The 27,113-nt window shown below is 36.6% G+C and overlaps 1 protein-coding gene across 2 annotated transcripts in view; it reads left to right on the top strand.

Moving 5' to 3' along the window:
• MED13L (mediator complex subunit 13L) overlaps positions 1-27,113 on the top strand; it is a 289,872-nt gene that overhangs the window by 154,846 nt on the left and 107,913 nt on the right. For both annotated transcript variants that reach the window (XM_032309204.1, XM_032309206.1), the window contains exon 4: positions 3,288-3,371. In XM_032309204.1, coding sequence (XP_032165095.1) covers positions 3,288-3,371 — 84 coding nt within the window. The remainder of the gene's footprint in view (positions 1-3,287; positions 3,372-27,113) is intronic.

Raw genomic sequence — 27,113 nt, forward strand, 5'->3', positions numbered from 1 at the left:
GCTGAACATGACATTTGAAATTGCTCCCTCATGTAAAGATAAACCAGTTGCGAATCCAGTACTTACAAAACTGAATAAAAATACTGCAGTTGACCCTTGAACAACATGGTTTGAACTCTATAGGGTTCACCTACACCTGTTTTTTTGGGGGGGGGGCGGTGGTGGTGGGTAGGGTTCAGTACAGTGCTGTAAATGTATTTCCTCTTCCTTGTGATTTTCTTAATAACATTTTCATTTCTCTAGCTTGCTTTATTGTAAGACTGTGGTACATAATACACAAAACATACAAAATATAAAACAGATTAACATCTGTTTATGCTGTTGGTAAGGCTTTGGTCAGCAGTGTGCTGTAATACTTAAGTTTTGGGTGAATCGAAAGTTACACGCGGATTTCAGGTGCACGGGGGGTTGGAGCCCCGAACCTTAGATCGTTGGAAGAGTCAGCTGCACTTTACTCATAGCAATTTTGTGTTCTCGTGTTTCTCATGTGTAGGAAATCACTGATCACATAGAAACTGATTAGCAGTTGAAGATCACTAAGTCATTTATGACTATCATTTGGAACCAGATAGTTTCAGGTTCAAGAGTCAGTAGTTTCCATGGTTGTTTTGTGTATTAGTGATAATAACCGTTTTTGACATTGCCTGACAAAGAAGTAGGATCTATAGTGGGAGCTCCAGCACAGCGAGTCAGACTCTCAGGATTTTCATGAGCTTTTTGCCTTTTGCCTTTGTACTTGAGTGGTCTTGGCTATGTGCTGCTCCATTACCTCTAACCCCTTGTTTGTTTGTACTGGAATGAAATCAGCAAATAGGATTTGTGACTTCTACTTCATAGAAGGGCAAGGGTTTTGAAATAAGCTTTACACTTTGTCTTTTTTAGTCAGAGATATTTTATCTGTTTTTCTTTTCTGTTACACTAAACAATATATTCATGTTGTTTTTTCTCTTATTGAATAAATGGTTCTTTTGAATTCTGACCTTCAAGACATATATGAGAGTATGAATACTTAAGTGTTATTTATTAAGTGAGGATCTGTGGCAGTAGAAGACTGCGTTTAGTGTTTGATGTGATTTTGTACCTGTTACATGCCCCATTGCTTTCATGCTAAGCATTGTCGATTTTTAAGAACACCTTCAACTTTTAACAGCTCTTAGAGAATAAAGAAACATTAAATAGGCTTATCAAATACATGATGAATCTGGACTTTGAAAATGAGGAAAGAATTTCAGAAATGAGACAGCATGAGAGTCCGTATCTGGTAATAGTTAAATGTTCTCGTCTTGGGATCAGCTGTATACCTGGGCTTACTCTCCACTCTGCTGTCAGTTAGCTGTGTGACCTTCTGTAGGTGATATTCTCACTGGGCCTTAGCTTCTCCAAGTATAAAAATTGGCATATAACATCTATCTCATAATAGATTTTACAATAATTAAATGGTATACTGCTCCTGGTCATCAAATGTGGTGATGGTGGTAGTGATGCTAGTGGCAATTATTGGTAGTATTATTGGAGGAAGGAATCTGTCACCAGCACTAGAGTGTTTCAATGGAAATATCTTTCCATCCATCCATCCTACCTGACTGCCTGCCTGATGAATACAGTGAAGTCTCAGAGCTAAGGTATAAACTATGGAGATTTGTTTTAAGTTTCGTTTCTTGAGTACTTCCACCTTATTGGGTATTCACATTTCCTGTTCTAACTTTTTTTTTTTTTTAAGATTTTATTTATTTATTTGACAGACAGAGACCGCAAGTAGACAGAGAGGCAGGCAGAGAGAGAGAGAGGAGGAAGCAGGCTCCCCGCCGAGCAGAGAGCCTGATGCGGGACTCGATCCCAGTACCCTGAGATCATGACCTGAGCCGAAGGCAGTGGCTTAACCCACTGAGCCACCCAGGCGCCCTCCTGTTCTAACTTTAATGGTCACGTGGTCTTTAACCCTAAAAGCAAGTTAATTTATAATCTTAGGAAAACAGATTGCGTTGCTTTAAAAATGATTTTCTACACTGTGAGCAAGAAGGATTGTTGTAGAAATTCATTTTCAAAATAAAAGCAGTTGAAGCCAGTGATTTTTTGGTGCAGCAGTGCTCCAAATTGGCTCTGCCCACAGGGAGTAACATTGTGGCCACAGAAACCATTGCCATTTACTAACCCATCTAACCTGTAATGAGTTGGGTGAAGGCTTGAATTGTTTCCATCCTCCTTGATGGTATGGAAATTACAGAGGGAAAAGCCACGTGTAGAATTGCCTGAATATTGAATAAAGAATTGCTATATAGCTCTTTTACTGGTGGTTAGAAGAATTACTCCAACTTTCTGACAGGTTTTCTTACAAAGTATATGTCATTTCATTGAATAATGTTAGGGATTGCTGAATTTCATCAATTTCAAAATGTACATTTTCTCCCACATTTTTATATTTTTAAAATCAAGGATACCCCTTGCGGATGATGGCATCTCGGAATCGGCCAGATGGCAGTTATGATATAGCTGTCATCTGCCTGCACAGAAGTGAACTTGGTCATAGCTGCCTATATTGTTGTCACTCCTGTTGAATTGTGTGCATTTTTGGTATCATATGAGTGGAGTCGAGTTGCCATTTAACGTGTCATCAGAAAGGTTACCCTGTAATTCGACATTGAAACACAATGTACATAATACAGCATGGAAACAGAAGTGAGGCCCAACTTAGATATAAGGGAAGCTGATAATTGCTTTTAAAGAAATGGTTGCAGTTTCTTCTTTCCTGCAAAGCCATTGCCATGTGCTTCACCACGCCTATAAAAGAAAACACCCCAACTAGAAGAGGCTCCACAGTGCTTCTCTTTCTGAGGTCTGTGCGAAAGCATTGCATATCACATGCCAAGCCAGAAAGCCAGCATTATAACTTGCGAAATGAGCATCAGTAACTAGGAAGACTACCTGTGAGGTACTCTTAAGGAATGCTACTCATATTCCCAATATTTTTGATGACCCAAGAATTGAAATAATGCAAAAGTTTGTTTGGTTTTGAAGTGATTCAGAACTTTAAGACATTTCAGGAATATATCCACCAATTAATTGTGCATATTTTTTTCCATGTGCAAGAATAACGCATAATAAAATATGCCCAAAGTCAAAGGTTCTCTTAGCATTTTGTAATGTAAAAATTTAAAATGATAAAACATTTTGACAGTTTAGTGATGTTTTTATTTTCAATAGCGTATCTCATCTGCGATTATTTGATTTAATGACTCGCTAATTTGTTATTGAAACTATAAATATAATTCTTGGTGTAATTATTGTAGGTGCCTAATGGATAAGAACTTCGTTAGGATTGGAAAGTGGTTTGTCCGACCCTATGAAAAGGATGAAAAACCAGTCAACAAAAGGTGCGTCTTATGCTTTTAGTTTTCATTCCTTTTGCTTGACCACTACTGTGTTTTGGGAAGAGGTGGGTGGGGGAAGCAACTTATGTATTTTCTAATAACCTTAGTAATTTAGAGGTATTAAAATAGATTACTGGATTACATTTTATTAAATATTCTATAAATTTTGTGGAATATTGGAAATTGGACTAGAAAGATTATCAATAATCTATGTGTAAGCCCCTTCTTACGACACTATTTGGAATGAAAATATTCTATTTTGTTATTTTCATTGTCTTTTTTTTTTTTTTTATAAATCTTCCTTCCTTCAAGTGTTATATAGTGTTATATGGCATAATTTTAAAAATAGTCAGCTGAATTCAAATGGTGATAGTTCTTATAGAATTGATTGATTCCCCTTAAAAGTCAGTGAATACTTCTTTGAGAATTCTCCAACCAGGACAGTAAATTACTTTTCTAAACAATCCTAAATTTGCAACTATTTTTTATTGTATGCATGGCTTTAAAGGCAGTCCTTTATACTAAACACGCATGGAATTTTAGATCAATCAAACCAGGATCAAAAGCCGTGAGCCTTCAAAGCCACATATTTACTCCACTTACCTCTGAACACAGCATAGACTTAATTGGGGTCCTAAGTTGATGGGTGATTATTTCATTTCTGAAGAGGAGTGCACACAATCTCAATTCTATTTTACTGTGTGTGAACTTTCCCCATGCTAAGGATTCCAGCTTCTGGCTTCAGATAAGAGCTCTTGAAGCTTTACATGGTAGCCATAAGGTTAGATCCTTTTAGGTAGTTTGCCACAATTTTGGCTGACAGCTCCTGCTTCTTTTGGAACCTTTACTTTCTTAACTTTTCGTGTTCCTACCAGTGATTTAATTAGCATTAACTGATTGAGCTGCCCAGGCGCCCCCGCAAAAATGTATTTATGATCCTAGCCACTAAACCACCAGGTAGCACCAAAAATGTATTTAAATAGGAAGTAGGTGTTATGTATAAAAAAGTTTGCCTGAAAAGGATAATAAAACTTTTAAAGAGTGCTAATGTGTATGGGTGTGTAAAAGTGTGGTTTTGTTTACAGATGCTTTGATGGAGAGAAATTTTTTTCTTTTGTTTATATTGATTTGGTCTAATTAATGCATTTGTTCCATCTTAGTGCTTCCTCAAATTTACAGATAATGTAGATTTTCTGTAACTCGTTTAGGGTTCAGGTGGGCTGAACTGGTAGTTCAGGTTTGGGCTTTTAGGTTGATAAGTGAATGGTTATATATGGTGTTGCTTTTATACGGTGTTGCTTTGATACAATGATCTTTACCATTCGTTGCTGTGCACCTCTCCATGCTCAGTGTTATTCTTACAGCTGGTGAACGAACAGAGCTGGTTCCGAAACTTTTGAACCATAGCTATAGGCATTTGTATGGTGATTTCACAGTAATTTGGGGATGATGGGGAAATGTGGAAATAAAAAAGGGACTGAAAGAGTAGCAGTCAGTATTTTAATAGTAAAAACTAATGTTTGAAGTTAAATGTAGTTACCAGATCTATTTTATATAACATCTATATATCTTTGCACTGGGATTTAAATCCCAGAAGTATTCCTAACTTTAGCAAACCAAATGTAACTGATACGTGTAGTATATTTAGATAATTTAATTTGTAACTGGGAGGCTGTTGATTTCTGAGCAATGTAATTGAATTATTATTTTTGGATTTTATATTCATGGTTGAAGGTAGAACTTCATTTTTTTTAAAAAAAAGATTTTATTTATTTATTTATTTGACAGAGAGAGAGAGAGAGAGAGATCGATCACAGGTAGGCAGAGAGGCGGGGGTGGGGGGGAGCAGGCTCCTTGCTGAGCAGAGAGCCAGATGTGGGACTCCATCCCAGGACCCCTGAGATCATGACCTGAGCTGAAGGCAGGGGCTTAACCCACTGAGTCACCCAGGCGCCCGTAGAACTTCATTTTATTGTAGTATAGAAATGTTAATGATCTTGAAGAAAACCATTTTAGGAGATATTGTTAACAATTGGCAAATTTTTAAGCCAAACAATCAATTTTAAAAGTTTGGCATTTCCTGGAGCGCCTGTGTAGCTCAGATGGTTAAGCATCTGCCTTTGGTTCAGGTGATGATTTCCTGGTCCTGGGATGGGATGGAGCCCTGCATTGGCACATCAGGCTCCCTTCTCATTGCCCCCAACCCCCAACTCATGCTTTCTGTCTCCCAAATGAATAAATCTTTTTTATAAAGTTGGCATTTGCTATAATAAAACTTTGTTAGATTTAGTGTCTTTTTCCACTTTTATTTTCTGAATAAAAATTAGAGCCTCTTGTTGGATGCTAAAATAGGATCTTAGTGTCAAGTCATTGACACTAAGCTGGGCGAGCTGGGCTTTCTGCTCAGTAGAGGAGGGCATTTAGATTTAGAAGACTGGGGATCACATCCCATGCCTCTCTTTAGAAGTTAAACAAGCTTTTTAGCCAAACCATAAGTGACTCTTAATCTCACAAAACAAACTGAGGGTTGCTGGGGCAAGGGGGGTTGGGAGAAGGGCGGTGGGGTTATGGACATCGGGGAGGGTATGTGCTTTGGTGAGTGCTGTGAAGTGTGTAAACCTGGCGATTCACAGACCTGTACCCCTGGGGATAAAAATATATGTTTATAAAAAATAAAAAACTTTAAAATAAAAAAAAAGAAGTTAAATAAGCTTTTTGAAAGTTGTTTAATTTTTCTGAGCTGAACTATGTTTTTGTCTGTAACTGAGTTGAATTATTACCTTAAAGGATTATTGCAAATATTAAATGAGGTAATTTATGTGACTAGTTTATACTTTACTTGAGAAAAAGCAAAAGTGCTAAACAAATTTTATGTACAAATTTGTATTTTTAGGTATGCTCTTATTTGATGCCATTAGATACAAATAAGAGAAATATACTTTAAAGAGTAATGTTCTAATTATAAAATTAGTAGGTCTAGCATATAGATATTTCTGTTCAATGGAATAAAAATATGATTTAACATACAGCATATTTTATGTAGCTAAAGTAATCCTAATCGTGTTGACAAATTAATTTATTGCTGAATAGGTTTCATCTGTTAGATTAACAGCATATGATTTCCTGAGCCATAATTGCTCTCTGTATTGATAACAAAACTAAATCCTTTGTTGGTAGACTCTAAAAGAGTCCTTAATGTTTGATATGATATGGTGGTCAGGATAATTCTAGAAAAATTATTATATTATATTATATTATATATAAATTTGAACAGTCAGGTTCAAGAAGATAAAAGAAATTTATTCATATTGTCTTTTTCTTTATGGTGACACATCTTTTGTTAGTCATATCCTTTTTTTTTTTTTTTTTAAATTTATGTATTTGACAGAGAGATAGTAGAGAGGGAACACAAGCAGGGGGAGTAGGATAGGGAGAAACAGACTTCCCACTGAGCAGGAGGAGCCTGATGTAGGGCGGCTCTATCCCAGGACCCTGGGATCATGATCTGAGCCAGAGGCAGATGCTTAATGACTGAGCCACCCAGGTGCCCCTATTACTTATATCCTTAAGAATATAATAGGTAGGAAAGAAAACTTTGGCTTTCTCCTAAAGAGTTGTGACAACTTACATCAAACATACCCAGTTTCTGGGTTTCTAAAGAATGTTGAACTTGAAAAAAACTTTTCTTTCCAGGATATGCTTAAATACAAACCAGTGAAGGGGCGCCTAGGTGGCTCAGTTGGTTAAGCATCAGCCTTAGGCTCAGTCTTGATATCAGGCTCCCGGGGGAGCTGGGCTCCCTGCTCAGTGGGGAGTCTGCTTCTCTCTTTCCCTCTGACCCTTCTCCCCCGACTTGTGCTCTCTCTTTCTCAAATAAAAATAAAAAATTTTTTTTGAGAGATATAAGAATATCTCTCAAATAAAAAAAAGTGAAAACTGCATTCCTTTAAAATAATTTAGAAATTATTCATGGAGATTTCTTCTGTTTAGTCTCATGTCAGCCTGTATTTGATTACTGCAGACTTGAAGTTTACACACTGTGTTTTTTTAATGCTAATTTTAGTAAAATAATTGATTGCTCCCAGTAATCATTCGAACCTTTGATTTTTTTCTAGGATCAGATGTACTAGCATCAGGCATTGAATTAACGCCAATACGTACTTTGCTAGTGCATTTTCTGAATTGATCAGCTGTTTCTTCTTTGTGGGCAAACCTACCTGCTCTTGGATGATACTACAAATAGCCTTATATAGTTTTAAATATTCTAATTACTTTCGTATGTGCTGCTAGGAAATATGCATGTGTGGGAGCTCACATATACTTGGAAGTATGTAATTTTGACCACTTCTGTGTTGTTTCATCTGGGTATTTTTTCTACTTTAGAGCCACAGATTAATTTCTTTTTTATGTTTTCATAATACCTCACCTATATATCCAAGAAATGCCCTCACCTTTTGGTTTTAATAGCAAAAAAAGAAAAAAAAAAGGATTTTATATAACAAGATGAAGTACTTTGATGTAGGAGAATATTTAAAGCACTTTAAAGCTTCCCTGCCCTCTCTTTCCTTACCACTACCTTCCCTCCATTTCTTTTTACTTCTCAGGCATCTTCCCATCCTTTTTTCCCTTTACTTTTCTTATGATGCCCCAGTTATCTGTGTTTCCATCTAGAGATGCACAGATGAAAAGGCAGGGAAAGGAATCCCTCATCCAGACCATAAGCAGACATGTAAACAGGTGCTTGCAGTGTGAAAGGTAAAGGGAATCTCTTCTTAGTGTCCAGAAAAATATGGTCATTGGTGATCATCATTTTCAGTTTTTATCATAAATTGACTTTTTACAGGTGGTACCTTTTGCCATGTATCTGGTGATGAGGGCTGGCTGATGGGAAATCCATAAAAGATTATTAATGGAACAATTTGGACTTATCTAATCACACATCCCTAGTTTCACGGCCTTTTAAAAAAATCTATAAAACATAGTCATTTTCTGCTGGCTTATCATTTTCAGTAATTATCTGCTGATAAGATATAGCAGAAGATACTATGTATTTTGTCACTTGAATATATTTGAGAATTGTGTGCAAAGTGAGAAGAGGGATGCAGTTAGAGTCTTGAGGAGTGTTGGCATTTGCAGGTGGGTAGAGGAAGAGGAATAAACAAGGAGACTATGAAAGGTAAGTGACAAGTGAGAGCCAGGAGGGTTGGTGTCACCAAAGCCACGGATTTTTAGTTTCATGATTCACTGTGGCTGCCATACAGGCTCTGTAAAATACATAGTAGAAAGATGGGATAGCTTTGGCAGTTATGTAGTCAGGGTGACTATACCTTGAGCAGTTTCAGTGGAGTGGTGGATTTGAGGTTGTAGTAGTTTGAGTTACAAATGCGGGTTGAAATGAAGACACTGAATATAGGATTCTTGCTATATTGACTACAACTAGCTGCAAAGGGAAAAACTGCTGCATTTAGAAAGGGAGGAGAGAAACATTAAAAAAGAGGCTGTGCTAAAAATCAGTGTTAACTATCTGTGGTTTAAAAAAGTGTCTTTCATGTAGTACACACTCTGTTTTGTTCACAAACATTATGCAGAGAAGGATCTTAACTGAAAGACCAGTTCAGCCAGAGGTGATGGTAGTTAACTATATGCTGTCCAGGTAACTCTTCTTTACTCTCTCTCTTTTTTACAAAAAGATCTTTATTTATTTATTTGAAATAGAGAGTGAGCTCACAAGCAGTGGCTGGAGGGGTGGTGGGGAAGAAGCAGGCTTTCTGCCCAGCAGGAAGCCTGATGTGGGGCTTTACCTCAGGACCACGACCTGAGTGGAAGGCAGACATCTAACCCACTGAGCCACCTAGGTGCCCTAGGGAGCTTTTTTACTTTGTTTTTCTTTCTTTCCTTTTTCCTTAATAACCAAAACAGAATTACCACCATTTAAAATTTTTTTATTTGTTCTGTTAGTGCTCTAAAGGAGACTACGATCAAAACTTATATCCTCAACATTAATAATTGATTTTCATAGTTTAAAATTGTTTCAATACATGTTGCCTACTTTCAAGAAGGATTTTAAACACTTTACAGTAAAATATATACTTTGTTCTTTAATGTACTACAGAGGTTCGATGAATATCGTTGCTGTAATTCCCTTTTTCATTCCTATTAGTGGATTGAAACTAAGCTGGAAACAAAGCTCTTCCTGTTCACTAGACCATCCATCCAGAAATATGGATGATCTTCCATTAACTATTTGACCTTGTGGGACTTAACTATTAGTAGTGTTATTTCCAAAAGGTGTTTCAGTTTTCAGATTCTCTTGATTTTAGGAAAACTGTAGGAATGAGGCATGCCCCAAATTAGTTTCCCTGCCTTTCCCTCCCTGTCTACGTATCTATCTTTCCTTCTTTTTTCCCCTGTATGTATGTATATGTATGCGTCTCTCCTTCTCCCTTTCTCTACCACCAGGAGCATATTGTTTTGGTTGTGTTTAGCTTTGTTATAAGCAGAAAGTGAGTTCTTTATTTACCATCCAAGAGATTTGATACTGCTCTTCCAATGTATCTGAAAGCTTTAAAGGACATATTTGGACAGGGGTTGGGGGTGGTTGTTAACTTCAGCAGTGCCCTTCATAATTAGAAGAGAGGGAGAGGAATTTTTAGGTACCAAGAGGGGAGTTAATCTGAGCTGTTATTTTAGTTTTATAACATACCTGACCACCTACTTTGTTTAAGATATTCTAGCTAAATGCCACTTCCTTTGTTAGAAAAAAAGTCACCTGAAGGGTCAGGACATGAGTGAATGGAAGTTCAAATGATTAACCTTTTAGCAGCATTAAGGAAGTGTGTTCATTTTGCTCCTAATGTTTTAGGATGTTGTTTATAGTAAGTTTGTCCCTTCGTATAAACTTTAGTGAGTCTAAGCACTGTAGAAGTATATTGTGGTATGTCAGATAGCTACTCTTGTAGATTAATGAAAGTGATTATTCTGGAAATAAGCTGAATTAAAAAAATGTTTTTTTAAAGATTTTATTGTGAGAGAGAGCACAGGAGGGATCACAAGCAGGCCATAAGCTGCAATTTAAATTGAGTGCTTATGTATCTCCTGCTTTGTAAGATAGCTTAATTTAAGTTACTTTGCTGAAGCTTCTTAGAGTTTAGATAAAATTGTAAAATGTGTTCTTGGAAGGTCATTTTCTCTCATAATTTCTCATAGCATATCAGTAGCATATGGGAAACTTTTATGGGAAGTTAAAAAGACATGTCTAAGGGAAATGACTGCTCCTGCTTTTATTATACTATTTAAAAAAAATTTTCAGAGCTATATGCTTGTGTTTTTATTTATAAAATGACTGTAGGCTGGCCATCAAGGAGATAGGGGGACATTTCTTAATTTTAAGCTGGAAAATTCAGCCACTCTGAGTATAAATTAATTCTCCAAAATGGCTCAGAAATATGAAAATCCTGATAATTATTTATAACTTCTTATTGTAGTCTACCATATATCTCTGGTACCTAGATTATTCTAAAAGGTTAAAGCCATGGGTTTTCTTTCTTTCTTTCTTTCTTTCTTTCTTTCTCTCTCTCTTTCTCTCTCTCTCTTTCTTTCTTTCTTTTTTTCTTTCTAAGATTTATTTATTTGACAGACAGATCACAAGTAGAGAGAGAGTCAGGCAGAGAGAGAGGAGGAAGCAGGCTCCCTGAGGAGTAGAGAGCCCAATGCCGGGCTTGATCCCAGGACCCTGGGATCATGACCTGAGCTGAAGGCAGAGGCTTTAACCCACTGAGCCACCCACGCGCCCCTGCCATGGGTTTTCTAATATCAGATTGTCTAGATATCATGCTTTTCACCCCCATTTAGTTTTTAATATACTTATGGTCAGGATTTAGTGAAAATCATCATCTTATGGGCACAAGACAGATTTTGAAAGAAGCACTAAGAATAAAGACCATATTTTATTTTCAATAGAGTAGTTTTCAGTTCTGCAAATTTCCACTGTATCTTTCTCTTGCTTCCACTGAGAATCAGCTGAGATTACCTATTTTGTTAATTCACTATGAACACATTTTCCTTTACGTCTGTAAACATAATTAAAATAATTACTGTAAAATCTTGGTTACTAAATACAGTATCTGGATTATATCCATTGGTTATCTTTTGTCTTTATTATGGGTTAGATTTTGCTTTATCTTCATCTGGTGAATAATTTTGAATTACATTTTGGGCATTGAAAATAATATAAGGACTCTGGATTCTGTTTTATTTCACTGAAGAATGTTGATTTAGTTTAGGCTTTTGTTTTGATTTGTTTTAAAGCAATGAACTTTATCTGAACTTAGACTCCAACCTCCTGTCTCACACCAGCGGTGGTTAGCAGTTGAAATCTTTTTACTTCTTTTAATGTAAGGTTTCTCAATCTCAGCATTGTTGACATTATGGGCCAGATGATTGTTTGTTATGGATACTGTCCCATGCACAATAGGATGCCTAACAGTATCCCTGGCTTCTATCTGCACAATGCCAGTAATGCCTTCCTCCTTCAGTAGTGACAATCCACTATGTCTCCAGATATTGCCAGATGTCCCTTGGGAGGCCACAATGCCCCTGTTTGAGAAACCACTGTTTTAGTCTTAGTTGCAGGGGTGTCTACCAGAGATTTGGTCAGAATTTTATCTTCACTGTCTTCTTCCCAGGCTTTTCCTTTCTCATTTTCTAGATGCTTGGTTGGTCTCTCTCTCTCTCTCTTCCTTTTTAAAGATTTTATTTATTTATTTGAGCGAGAGCATGAGGGGGGAGGGTCAGAGGAAGAAGCAAACTCCCTGCTGAGCAAGGAGCCTGATGCAGGACTTGATCCTCGGACTCCAGGATCATGACCTGAGCCACCCAGGCGCCCCCAGCTGCTTGGTCTCTGTGAACTCAGTCCTCTGGTTCTTCAAAGCCAGTAAGATTGGAATTTGTATTAGTTTCAGTCTCTGCATGTGGCTCAATCTGTGCTCTTGTTAAAAACTTTTTCTTTAAAGAAAGGGGAAGCTCACACAGTGCTGTTGCTTCTTTTTATGTGTAGATTCTTGTCCCCTCTTTAAGTTCTTGCCTGTGTTTAGTAAGTTTATTATTTAGTAACATTTATTTTTAGCAGATTTTAATATTTTCTTCACAAGTTTGGTTATTATTTTTCGCAGGGAGAGAGCTGTTGGTTTGGGAGGAGCTACTTTATTATTACCTGAAATGGAACCTAATGAATATTTTAGGACAAAAAAAAAAACTATAATTTTGTTAACCTGCTGTTAACTGTGCTTCACTTAGATTTGCACTGTTTTTCTATTAAAAATTGGATGGCTTAGCATCTGGGCCTGAGACTTTAATTTTAGTATTTTAATTAATTAATCAAATGACACCTGTTTTCTGGGTGATTTCAGTATTTGGGTGGTATCAGTTGTTCTCAATTTATTAATTAATGGCTTTTGTGTTATATACTGTTTTAAAAATATTAATGTTTATAGTCTCTTCCCCCAAACTCATAAGCACGAAACATCTTTTTAAAAATGTAAAGGCATGGGGGCACCTGGGTGGCTCAGTGGGTTAAGCCGCTGCCTTCGGCTCAGGTCATGATCTCAGGGTCCTGGGATCGAGTTCCGCATTGGGCTCTCTGCTCAGCGGGGAGCCTGCTTCCCTCTCTCTCTCTCTGCCTGCCTCTCCGACTACTTGTGATTTCTCTCTGTCAAATAAATAAATAAAATCTTTAAAAAAAAATGTAAAGGCATGAAAAGTTTTTATTATTTCTTTTCTAAGTTGACATTTATATAAAGCCTTGTCCCAAGTCACATTTAAAACTTTACAGAAATTTTCGTAAATAGTCCTTGTTAATTTCCTTTAGGGAAAGAGGTAGAATGAGAAATGGGACAAGACAGTAAGAGAAAGAAAGTTTCAGGAGGTTACCAAACTAAAGAAAGGGCCAAATGGGTCCTTTGTTTGAAAGGTGAGATGAGTGCTCTCAGTAAAATGTTGGGCCTGTGGCATCTGCATAGGATATCGGCACTAGGGGGAAAGAAAGCATTACAGATTAGAGTTAGATTTCAGGACATTTCTCTTTCACCTTCAGGCAAGGATGTTCATTTCTTAAAAGAAGGTTAAGAATACTGTTTGAAATTGTTGCTTTTGGTTGACTTTATGTAATTTTCTTCCTCACATCTTTTCTTCCATCATTTTATTGAAACATAATTTAAAATGTTAAGATTACATAAGCAAATTTCACTCTCCTTTAAACAACTGAGCCTAGGTTTGTGCTTTTTTTTTTTTTTTTTTAAGAATGGAAATCCTAAAAAGGATTGTTTAGGACTGAGTAAGATAACATTGAGTAAGATTAGGTAAGATAGCATAAAGTGTCTAGAATCTAGCATGCAGCTGCGTTTGTGTGTGTGTGTGTGTGTTTAAGATTTTATTTATTAGAGAGATAAAGAATATGAGTGGGGGAAAGATCAGAGAGAGGGGACAGGCTGACTCCTCACTGAGTGCAAAGCCTGATGGGGGGCTTGAGATCATGACCTGAGCCGAAATCAAGAGTCTGTCACTTAACCAACCAAGTCACCCAGGAGCCCTGTGGCTATTGTTTTAATGGTGGTTGATTGCCATTAGTGGTGGAAGAGGTGGGTGGTAGTAATTATTTAGAAAAAAAGTTAAGGATAAATATAATTTTTTATGTTTCTGGTAGGTTCCTATGTGAGAGGACGATTGCTATTAAAATATTTTTATATGTGATTGCATTAAATGAATTAAATATTTCTGCTATAAACCTTTTTATATAATGGCTACAAGCTATATAAGAAATGGCATATTGTATCTTGATTCTACCCCTAAAATACTAATATGAGCTGTTTCTCTGTTTTTAAAGCTTTTTTTTTTTTTTTTAACTTCATATTTTAAGATCTGATAAAAATCATCTCCATTCTGGTGTAAGTTTCAAAACATGATACTTATTTGCATTCTAATTCTGTTGCTGAACTTTTATATAAAGGAATCAAAGGGAAGAAAATGGAGAGTACCTAATGTATTTTATAGTCATCTGGCTTACCTCTTTGGTATATTTGGAGTGTTCGAGAATATTGTAAAAATAAAGCTTTTATTGGGGCGCCTGGGTGGCTCAGTGGATTAAGCCGCTGCCTTCAGCTCAGGTCATGATCTCAGTGTCCTGGGATCGAGCCCCGCATCGGGCTCTTTGCTCAGCGGGAGCCTGCTTCTCTCTCTCTCTCTCTCTCTGCCTGACTCTCCGCCTACTTGTGATCTCTCTCTCTGTCAAATAAATAAATAAAAAAAAAAAAATAAAGCTTTTATTAAGTGTGATTCTTAGAAAGTATTAAATGTGTATCTGAGAACCTATCAGTCGAGCATGATAATATATACTTCATTTAGGGTTTATTAATAGGTAAAGTTGAAGCATTATAGCTTGCTATTTATGGTTGAAGAGTTTGGAAAGCTCTGGGTGCTAAGATGTAATACTAACTTATATATTATGGAACCTCCTCCTTGTCCTAATGTTGGGTCTATTGTTACAGTCTTCTGCTTGTCTGCATCTTTTTTTTTTTAAGATTTTATTTATGTGACAGAGAGAGACACGGTGAGAGAGGGAACACTATGGGGGGAGTGGGAGAGGGAGAAGCAGGCTTCCCGCTGAGCAGAGAGCCTGATGTGGGGCTTGATCCCAGGACCCTGGGATCATGACCTGAGCCAAAGGCAGACGCTTAATGACTGAGCCACCCAGGCGCCCCTGTCTGCATCTTTTGACTTCAAGTTTCTCCTGGTTCTAATCACTCTGCCCTGTATAGACTTGACCTGACTTGTCTTCCCTTCTCTTTCCTTCCCTTCTCTTTTCTTTTCTCTTCTCTTCGTTTCATTTCTTTTTTTCTTTTAAATACATATTTTAAGTTTTTATTTACATTTCAGTTAGTTTCTTTACAGACTTCTGTCAGACTACTCTTGGTGAGGTACTCTCCCACATAAGAATGCTACGTGGTGTCAGCTATGTTTTAGATGTTACCCGCACTTTATCTGGCATCCCTGCTCCCCAGTAGAAGCCTTTTTGTCCAGCCACAGTTGCCTTCACAATTCCTAGCATTGTCTAAACGCCTTTTCTCTTTGTGCATGATCTTTCTCCCCCAACCCTTCTGCCTTCCCTGGCATAGAGTTGACTTTGATCTCTCTTCTTTGAGCTGCTATGGAGGCAACTTTTCTAGCTGTTTTTACCCTGGCATTTTACCTCTAAATTTATTAAGAGTATGTTTTTACTTCTGTTCTTATTTATTTATTTAAAAAAAAAAAGACTTTTTTAGTCTTCACTTGAATTTGTACTAAGGAAGATGAGAATTTAGTCTCCTTCGTTTTTTTTGCTATTCCTGTATCATTCCATCATTGACTCTTTAGAACAGAATCCTATTTTGGTGTCCAATGTGCATCTTTTTTCCCTTTTATTCTACTCTACATCTATTAATTTCTAGTACAAAGAATATTGAAGGTTTTGTTGAACTGAATGAAATACACTTTTTTGTTGTGAATCTATTTAGTTTGCCCAAGGATGTCTTAAAAGTCCTCTAACTTTACCTCTAACTAATAAAGCATTGAGTTGGATCATTTAAAACAAAAAAGATTGCCTTTACCATGCTTAAGAGATGATTTTTTAGGGGCACCTGTGTGGCTCAATCAGTTAAGCATCTGCTTTTGGCTCAGGGTCATGATTCTGGGATCCTGGGATTTGAGCCCCCAAGGTTGGGCTCCCTGCTCAGTGAGGAGTCTGCTTCTCCTTTTCCCTTTTCCCCCACCCCATCCCCACTCACACGCACGTGTTCTCATTTTCTCTGTCTCTTAAGAAAAAAAAAAAAGATGATTGTTTAAAATATTACATTTTAGAAATTGGTTACAAATCTTAGATTCTTATAATAATTGGCTTTATGTGAGTTTTTCTTCAGTATTATTATGTTATTGAGGGGTTTCCTCAAGTCTCAAGTTTGAGCAGTTGGGCTCTTTATTAATTACTTCAGTTTAAGTGTTGCCTAGTAAAAAGCCTGCATTACTCTGTTGGATGTTGTCCTCCATTAGCGCTCTGTGAATTACTACTCTTATTAGTAGAAGCAGCCTGAACACATTTTGAGATTTTAACATGGCTCATAGAAAGAAGGGTGGGGTGAGGGGAGGTGCTCTAAATTGGTTGTGCACAGAAGAGCCTAGAAGGAACATTGGTGGCCAGCATTTGAAGTATTAGTATGGACTACTGAAATTGACCAGTGTAATTTACAGAGTGTTACCAGGTACTGAGGATGTAAGAAAACAAAGAGATACGTTAGTATGTATGATTGAAGACAATTGGTTAAAGTTGTTCTGTCAGCTGAGATTTAAACACAACAGAGGATAATGTAGAAGGTAAGATTCACTGAAAGAGAAAATTGGAGTATTAGCTGGAGAATCTTAAACTTAATCTCAGTGGTCTTAAAAGTATTGTGTCAATTTCATTGTAGCATGCCACCTCCCATCTTTTGTTTCTTAATTATAATTTCAAAGTCTAGAATTTAAGCTTTGTATCAGAGTGTGGTTCACATCTCTGAAATACAGCTGTCTTTTGCTGACGATTTGTTGTGTCTTTAAATAAGTAATATTTTCTAGGCCTCAGTTTCATTATTGAAAAGAAAGGTCACTCTCAACTAGAGTTCCTTAAAGAAAGAGCAAGATACTGTGGTATCCCTGAAACCCCCACTATGTGAAAATAGAAAAACTGGGACTATGTGCTTTTACTTTTCAACTTTAGCTCTACAGCCCTCTGTTTACAAGTCTCTTAAGGACTTATAAGCTGGTTTGGAACATTGATTATAATCACGTAAATACATAACTGTCTTGCATTATTCCTTAATCATTTTAAGCATGTTGTGGGTTCAAAAAGGTAAGTTACTAACAATACTGACAAGGTCTTCTCTTTACCCTCAACCCTTAGAAACATACAGTGCTAAAAATACCTAGTGAAGATTCAATAAAATATTTGTTAAGTACATTTCAAACCAGGGGATTCTTCCATTGAAGGTTATTACTGGTACATTAGAATGTGTTTCACTTTTGGAGTACAGTACAGGGTATGTTCTGGAGATGCTGTAGAACAAAGAATTTTGTATTTGTGCTTTGATTTTCTGTAAATGAAGCTTTTCAGATTTCCAGATTTCTTTTAATTCTTCTGAGTACATCATGAGGAAGCCTTCAGTTGGGATGCTGGTAACTTGTGTATCTGATTTCTTTAAGAGCTAATGCAGTAATTACTTTGAACAAGGCAGATAGTTTCAGAAACAGCTGAAGTTACCGAGGTGTCACGTTGGAGCTAAGGCTGGGGTGACGTCAGATAGACTGAGGTGGATGAGCAGGAGTCACTTATTCTGACCCACAATATAAGCATTAAGAATTGTAACACGTGACTTCAGGAATTAGAACTCTTTGTATGTGTGACTTTTTCAAGAAAGAAAGACACATATACATTATTACAAATATATACTAATGGGGCTGAATCTACCAGCCAGTAGACTGCTCCTTTGGAAATAGATGACAGAAATCTAGGGCTTTATTATTACCCCTCTCTAATTATGGTCTTAGTGTACATAGTCAGAATGGTCCATGTATTATATTCTGTGTTTTGCTTTCTAACCTCTGAGTAGGAATAATAAAGAAGGTAATAGTAGCGACATCTTCTTTATACAGGTCATTTTGAGGATTAAATGAGATAACAAACAGTGGAATGAATGACTACACAAATCAGTCGTTTAAGGCCTGTTCTGTAAATTTCATCCTAGTTTCTCATGGCACTTTATATGCTATTATATTATAAATGAAACTGATCTACTTTTCAAAATCAAGTGATCATAATTCAGAAATAGTATTGTTTATCATTTTATTTTTTCTCTTTCAGATCGTTTAATATCGTTTATAAACATTAAAGTTATTTTTTAAAACATGCATTAAAGGTGGACGATAAAACTTCCACAAAATTTCACCCCTTTAGGCCAGCATTTTCATAGTTTTGATTTTGATCTCAAGTGCATGTGTAGTTACAAAGAGGCCTTTGGACTATAAAGGTTCATTACAAACATGGTAGTATATTTTTGATATTTTACATATAAAAGAGTTCTATGTAGTGTCAAATCAACTGTCTGGAGTAGTAAGATGGGGTAACTATGGGGAATAAAAGGAGGTAGTGTAGGTGAAGAGCAACCCAGGCAGAGGTGGATCCAGCAGTCACATTGAGTATGGATGAGGCAAGAAGGAAGCTCCTTATAAACCACCAGGACTTCCAGAAGTTTCTTCTCATTTGGATCTTCTCATTTGGCATCATTTAACACATCTAGAAACCTATATATGAACTTGAGTTTTACTTTTCTTTTCCACCTTTCCACACACAGGCTCCAAAAAGAGAGGAGATGGAGTTTTTCCTATTTTTTTCCTCCTCAAAGACACTTATCACTTCTGTAGCTTGAGTTGAAAACAGTGATCTAGATGAGAAGGTTTGACATGGGGGGAAAAATAATAGGAAGCAATAAAGTGGGAGGTTGAGGGTAAAATAAATTGTTCTCTGTATTTTTAGTTTACTGGCATAGTCTGGCACTAAAAGTTACTAATTATACAAATGTGGCCATTTGTTCTTTTGTCCTTTGCCCTCTATTTAGTGAATAAAACTAAAATGTTTCCTTGGAGGGAATTTAATTCCATTTTACTCGTTCACTTTTTAAAGCTTTCCTAATACTGCTTTTTTGAAGAATTGTTCATAAATCATGCCAAACATCAAAAAAAAAAAAAACCTGTTGTGTATTTTACTGATTACAAAAGGTGTTGAATATATTTATTAAAAATTGGAAAATACAGAAAACCATGTAGAATTTTAAGGAAGTTTAATTGTATTTGAACACATAGGTACATCCTTTATTTGAATATGAGAGTGTATGTAGAGGCTTTTTTGCTTTTTTTGGTACTTTATGTATTCCAAACAAATATCCTTCCATAGTACTTGGTGATTATTAAGTGAATCTTTAAACTTTAGCTTTTTAAAAAATAAAGTTATTTCTAGAGATACTGGAGGACAGCTTCAGCATATCAAAATAAAATTTGCAAAAAAGTAAAATTGAGACTCTAACTCAAATATAAAATGAGCAAATTCAAGACATTTTAATCAACGCATTAATTAGTGAAGAAACAGGTAAGATGTTAAAATCAGTTCAGAGAGCATTTAAGTATTAGGTTTTTATAGAAAATTAGTAAGTATTTCCGTAACAGCAACTTAGTACTTTTTTGACCAAATAATGTACATAAGTTGAAAGAATAAATTTATTCTTAAATAATCACAGTTGCTTATTAATAGGATATATGTGTCTTTTGGGCACTGTATAACTTTTCAAATCTTGAAATCATATTGAGCATCGCTACTGACTTTACACATTGCATTTTAGGTTGCAGTCACCACTGAAAACCCAGTTTCACTAAGATTTGACTTTATTGTAGGGACTGCGATATAGTCTAATAGTGAACCTGCAGACTACCTACCTTGAGCTAGTAGTTTGCATAGTCTCTGACAGATGTTGCTTTGTCCCCTGCCCCTGCCAATTTAAAAATATGTCACCACACCCTTGTGAATTTGATGCAGGTTTCCAGGGTGCTTTGGTACCCAGTTGGGACACCCAAGCACTAGGTAATCCTTGGATGGTCATTTCCCTTGTATGACATAGAGAGGACAAGCTATTTTCCTTTGGCCCTATGTCACGGTTTTGAATGAAAATTCTTACAGATACCGTGGGGGGCTTCTAATTAGAATTATCAAATTTCTCTCCTTAAACTGCCTGCTGGATAATGGTGGTATCATGGCCCTGGTAGACTCTCTTACTTTTTGTTTATCCAAACCCTGTCAAGGGTGTAGACTGTTCTGGTAGGCCAGTTAATCATGGCATTATGATTCACTAGGGCTGTAGTATAGCATATTCTTGAACTTTTTGGTCTAAAAACACCTATAAACATTGAGCACCCACGAGAGCTTTTGTTTGTCTGGGTTATACTTACCAATATTTATTCTAAAGAATTAAAACCAAGAAAAGTTAAAATGTTCATGACTTCAAAAAACAAGAATAAACTCATTGTATTTAGCATAAATAACCTTTTAGTCAGAAGAGTGGAACTGTTTTTGCAGTCTCTTTTAATGTCTGGCTTAAGGGGAAAGAGTTGTGTTCTTTGTCTGCTTCTGCATGTCGTCTGTTGTGACATCACACATCACGTAGCCCCTGGAAAACTCCATATTGTACTTGGAGAAAATCAGAGTGAACAAGATAATGTCTTCATTGTATTCTGAAAATAGATTTGACTTCCTGTCTTCTTGGAGTGGAGCTTCATTGTAGTTGTGGTTTGTCCATAATTTAAATCTCTTAAGCAAAGGCAGGTAAACTTTTTTTTGTGAAGGTCCAGGTGGTATCTCCAGCTTTGCAGGGTGTATGGTCTCTATCAAAACTAGTCAATTCTGACATTGTGCTGTGAAAACAGCATATGCATATATAAGGAAATGAGCATAGATTGTTCCTGTAAAACTTTATTTACAAAAAATAGGTGATAGGATGGAATTGCCTTTCCCCCTAACATTGCTAACTCTGCCCTTAAGAGGAAAATTGCTGTCCAGGTAGGTGAAGTGATTGGTTGAGAGCTACACAGCCAAAAAGTGGAAGATTCAAATCCAGGCATTTCTAGTTTTATGACAGCTCCTTCTCTGAGTTCTTCATTCTGTCTTCAATAGTAAGGTTAAAGGTTACACATTTAATGCTAAATGATGATTTATTCAAAATAAATATTTAGGATAAAAATTCATTTAACTACACAGTTGTATCGGGGCTAGCTAGCATTTAGGATCTCCCTAGCTACCCAAGAAATGATTTGGGTGAGCATGAGTCTTTAGTATAATAAATCATATGCGCAGCAGAGCATTTTAATTCTTGTGTTCATTCACTTCAGTGTACATATCTGAATATGTTTTCAGCAGAAGTGTGCCCAAGGATTTGTTTTATTCTATTTTAACTTATTATTTGGAATGGTAAATACATGTATATAATGTGAAATTTAAACAGCACAAAAAGATGTAGGTAACAAAGTAAGGCTCTCCCCACTCACCATCCCCTAGTCAGCCAATTGTTTTCCCCACTGTTAAATCCTATCAGCAGTTTCTTTTTATCTTTCTGGAGATTAGTTTATGCAGATATACACAAGGGCATATGGATATATTTCCTTTTTCTGTATAGATAGTATGTCAGGTAGTACACATACACTACCCATTCATTGGTGCGTTGCTTTATTTTACTAGATTAACAGTTCACAATGATATGTTGATCAGCCCATGTATATGTATATAGAACGATTAACTGAAAGCAAAACGTGTTTTATATTTTTGCCTGGTATTCAGTCCAATTTACTAATTTCAGAATTTATTTTCTTTGTTAGCTATACTCTGTGAGTAGCTTTCTATTAGTAGTTAAAAAAAAAAATCTTTCCTTGGCATTTCGTGGACATGAGTAAAATAACTTGAAAATAACTTGACAAAGTCCTGCCAAAGAACGTAGTATCATCAGGGAGGTGAGATGTGTACCCTTAAGGCAGTGAAAGAGGAGTCCCTGTGTGTGGTTGTGGTCTTGGACTGTGAAGGAGGCAGGACACTGAGAACTAGGAGGTTCTGGTGTGGGTTCAAGGGAAGAGGAAAGCTTCATGAAGCTAGATGGGCTTTGACAGATCTGAAGTTGGGATGTCTTGGTAGAATGCCAGAGAGGAAAAGGCAATGACAGACCTAGCAGAATTGTGTCTCAAGGAAAAAGATCTCTCTGGCTATAGAGGGGCAATGTGTTTAGCAGTGATGGAGGATGGGAAAGGAGAACTTCTAATACGAGGACCCCTGACGTGATTACAGAGTTCCACTGACATTCTGTTATGTCCGCTTCTCTTTGCTGTGGCCCCAAGATATATAAGAGATGATGCATTGGTTTGTAGATCTGTATATGCCCTTATGTCCTGTGTTTGTGCACCTGCAGACAGTCTAGGTGTTCACTTGGGGTGGAGAGCTGCCGTGAGTAAAGGTAGCTCATTGATACTATAATGTGATATTATACTGCCTTTGCCTTCTGCCACAGTGATAGATTGAGGTTTTTGTTCTGAACAAATGGTGAAGGAATCCCAAGCATGTAGAGTCAGTACTGCAAGTTCAGAGCTATGGTAAGGTTCTAAAGCCATGAGACTTAGACTAAGTGTTACTGTTCATGAGGGTAGAGATGGAACATTGTTCCTGTAACAACTGAAAAGTTAAAGTAGTTGCCTTTAGAAGTCAAGAATTATAGAAATCCAGAGCCACATCTAAATATTGTCTCAACACTTAAAGATTTTTTAAGGCTTAAGAAGAGAAAAACCAACTCAGAAAATCAACCTGTCTATTGTATCACTAAATCTACTCCTGAACCCAGTGTTAACACTATATGTTAACTAACTAGAATTTAAAAACAAAACAAAACAAAAAAAGAAAATCAAACCTTCTTTTGAGAGCCCAGTTTAAAATCACCACTAAATTATGGGGGTTCATGTATAACTTTGCCCCCTATTGCTCTTGATTCCTCGCTTCTGCAGATTTTTATTAACATAGCCTAGGACTGTTTTTGGTTAGTGCCTTCTGTATTTTCTTATTTTGTCTCCTACCAAGGATTTTAGCATTTGCAGTCTGCAGGTTCCTATATCTCATGTCAGTTTTTTTGAAACTAGGGTATATATCACATTATTGCAATTGATACGCACCTAAACCCTATTATAACATTAACCTGAAAATCTTTGTTGTGCTCACTGTTGTCACTATAACCTTTCTTTATGGGTTTAATCAGTTGGCATCTTTTTCAGACTTGAAGGGGAGAGGGCCAAGCCTTTGGAACAGGTTTGGATCTGTTCTGAAAGTCAAATTGAAATGATAGAATAAAAAGCAACCACATTAGAGATACTCAGTAACACAACTTCAAGCTGGAAGGAAAGGGAACTTAGACATGTAAGTTAGGACTAATGTTTGTTGAGATACTGTGCCAAATGTTTTATATAAATTACTTCCAGTCTTCTCTACATACCTGGAGTTTTGTGTTATTTTCTTTGGTTTTACAGATGAAAAAAATGGGGACCTGGAGAATCTTGGTAACAGAGTTAGAAAGTGCTAGAACTAAGAGCACGTCTTCCAGTAGCAGGGCAGGACCTTTACACATACTGCTTCTTGGGTACTTTGTGTCTTACTCCTCACAGAAGCCCTGAAAATTAGAGGTAGGATCATAGATAGTCCTAATTTTAGTGAAAGAAATTGAGATAGAGAGGGGTAAGTAACTTGCCCAAGGTCACGCTGCCACCAGGTGCAGAACTAGACAAAATTTCTTCCAAGTCTCTTACCCTTAATATTAGCAAACAAATAATAGGTCTTTGTCTTCTTCCCCAAAACAAAAAGGTTAGAGAAAGGTAAAATGTAGAGGCTTGAGGATGTTAATTATTATTATTATTATTTTAAAAGGGATGATTCACTTTAGTTCCTGGGCTAGAAAGTCTAACTACAGCAATGGGAAATTTTGTGGAGGCTAGACACAAAGAGAAGGAGACTCCTAATTATGCTTTTCTTTTATGAAACTTGCTTGCACAATAAAGCCCCCAGTAGGGTATTTAAATGCATAGTTAGAAGGAAGAAAGAGATTTCCACCCTTGCACATTCTCTCAATTAGTAGGCAGTGGTCAGGCACTTGCCTTGAGGGGCTGAGCTGGATGCTGCTCTGTCAAGGGCTCCCATGTGCTAGTGACATGGTCTGCATCTTCTTCTAGAGTTGTCAGACTGGCAGTCTTCAGTGTAGTCAGATATCTCAAGTCAGCTTGAATCTGGGTTGGAGGGTTAGAGACCAGAGGTACAAAGTGGTGTGGGTTTTCTGTCTGCCTCTTGAAGGTTTGCCTGAATATTCAGGGACTATTGGGTGCTTAATACTAAGTCAAAAGCCACAATTTATTTGTGGCATTTAGCAAAACTTAGAATTATGGAAGGAAAAAATGTTACTTTCCCCTCTTTTATTCATTTTATTCATTAGGGTAAGGTATTAGAAAAAGCATTCTTTTAAAGCTCAAAAAGTGGGCATATCTTAAAATGCTTAGGAAGACTGCAAGTTTTAATATTTAACAATATATTTTATTCAAAGGTTGTGAAGTAGGCAAAAACTACAACAGAGGGATATATTTTAATAATAAATTATGAGAAAGCTGCTTTGATAGCCACATGAACTTGTTATTGGGCACATAAAGCTGGGATGAAAAATACAGTAACCTTATTTTTCTCTGATACACGATGACTGTTAGGCTACAAAGAATACTTTCACGCATTCAGATCCATCATTAGGGAGATCAGTAATTGAATTAGTATTTAGAGACGGAAAATATGACCCATTAATCAGTTAAGAAACAGAAGACAGTATCCTGACCCCAGCAAAGTTCTAATTTATGGGATTGAGGATAGATTTTTTTTGTTTAGTTAATGACATATATTTGAAAGCATTCTAATAAAAGAGGTCAAGGTCTGAATAGATATATTTACCTTTCTTAGTAATTGATTTTGGGTTTTCATCAAGTTTATCTTTTACATGTTCTTTTCTCTTCAGCAAGTCAGACATTTCTAGAACTCTGGCAGATTTTTTGGGCTGTTAATTATTTTCATTATAGGGAAATTAATTTGCACTATCTTTACTTTTGTTCTGTCCCTGCTGTTCATTCATTGTTTGATGGATGCACTGAGTGGCTGAATGAGAGAAGAGTAACCTAAGAGCAGATAATATAAAATTGAGTCCCATCAGGGTGATGGCACAGTGAGTCATCTCATTCTTGTTTTCATAAGAAAGCTCTAGTGTTGGAACTTAAAGGTCATAGGGCTACACCAAGCCAGACTAGAAATCTTTCATCCCTTTTCTGGTTCATTATACTTTCTGCTATTTACATTGTCTTCCGTGTTTTAAGTGCTTTTAAGCTTTTTAAAAATGGGCATTAAAAAAAAAATTACAAAAGCATGCCCATGAAAAAATTGAGTAGTTTCAAAGGCAGCAAAAATCCCCTCTTCACTTCTTTCGTTCTCCCTTGTTCCACTCACAAGAGGTATTCACCATGAATGGTTTCTTATGTATTCTTTCAGAAATCTTATTCAGGAAATTCTAATATCTGTGCGTTAATAATTTTTCTTTAATCTGCCATAAAATTAAATAAAATTAAATACTTTCCATTTTAATCCAGTTTCTTAATTTCCAAGTAAGAACATTCTAACTACTGAATGCTACTTTTTAACAAAGGAATCTGGCTGGTTATGTTACTGGAGTTGGAAGGCCCTATGAGGGCCTTCCTTACCTAGGCCCTTACCTAGCTTTTTAAGTGAGAGGTTAAGTGATTTGCATAAAGCTCCACAGCATCTAATTCCACAAAGTGCTTTCAGGGTTTAGGTTTCTTTTCTTCCCACTAATTCATACTGTCTTCTCAGTTCATGTTATAGACTTAAAAAGTGAATGATATATCATAAACAGGCATGTTTCATGTGTGTGCTAAAGGAGCCTCTTAACAAAATCTAATCTAACAAAATGAACTAATACCCAGCAAACCCATAGCAGATATTTAAATATCTGGATTGAAATAATTTAAACTAATTCTTTACCATAGTTTGTAAAGAAAATGAAGGGCTGGGACTAGACCGTTTTTACGAACCTTTCCACAGTAAATGTCTATGATTGTAATTTCATTCTGTCCTCAGAGATTCTAGCTGTTTTTCTTTTAGACTCCAGAAGTTTTATTCAGTGACTGGTCCAGACTACATTTTCCCAGAAGGCCCTGGGCTGGTTGGTGTTCCGTGGTGTTTGGCATGTTCTACTGCCATGTTTTTTTTTTTTTACTAATCCCGTTCCTCCTGTTGCTTGTTACAATGGAAGGAAAATTTTACTAATGTGGAAAGTTCCAAAATGGAACCAGGATTGGTTAGACAGTAGCCAGTGTGAATAAAAATCTAATCGTATAATTTCAGAACAGATCACAACTGTGTTCTGCATACTTCAGTGAGCTAATATATAAGCCAGTGCCTCTCATATCAGGGCAGGGTCTAGTTGAAAATGGGAGTATGAAGTTTGGGATGGAAAGCTGGCTGAAATTTTAAGTGGTGGTGCTGCTGTGCTTTGAGGGGGATAGAGCATGGTTCATGTAAACTAATGTTTACTAGCCAAGACTGGCAGGAATCTATCTTCTCGGCACCTTGATATACAATATGAGGTAGTGTGCTAATTAATTGTGAGTACATAGGCATTTGTGAAACTTACGGTAACTGTAAGATTTTACAGAATTCATTTGAAGAATTCTTTTTTTTTTTTTTTAACTAACATACATGTATTATTTGTTTTAGTGGTACAAGTCAGCAATTCATCAGTCTTAAACAATTCACAGCACTTACCATAGCACATAGCCTCCCCATTGTCCATCACCCAGCCACCCCATCCCTCTCGTCCCCCTCCCCATCCAGCAACCCTCAGTTTATTTCCTGAGATTTAAGAGTCTCTTATGGTTTGTCTCCCTTTCTGGTGTCATCTTGTTTCATTTTTCCTTCCCTTCCTCTATGATCCTCTGCCTTGTTTCTCAGATTCCACGTATCAGTGAAATCATATGAAAATTGTCTTTATTTGATTGACTTATTTCACTAAACATAAT

The sequence above is a fragment of the Mustela erminea genome, chromosome 13 (genome assembly GCF_009829155.1).
Source record: "Mustela erminea isolate mMusErm1 chromosome 13, mMusErm1.Pri, whole genome shotgun sequence".
Taxonomy (NCBI): domain Eukaryota; kingdom Metazoa; phylum Chordata; class Mammalia; order Carnivora; family Mustelidae; genus Mustela; species Mustela erminea.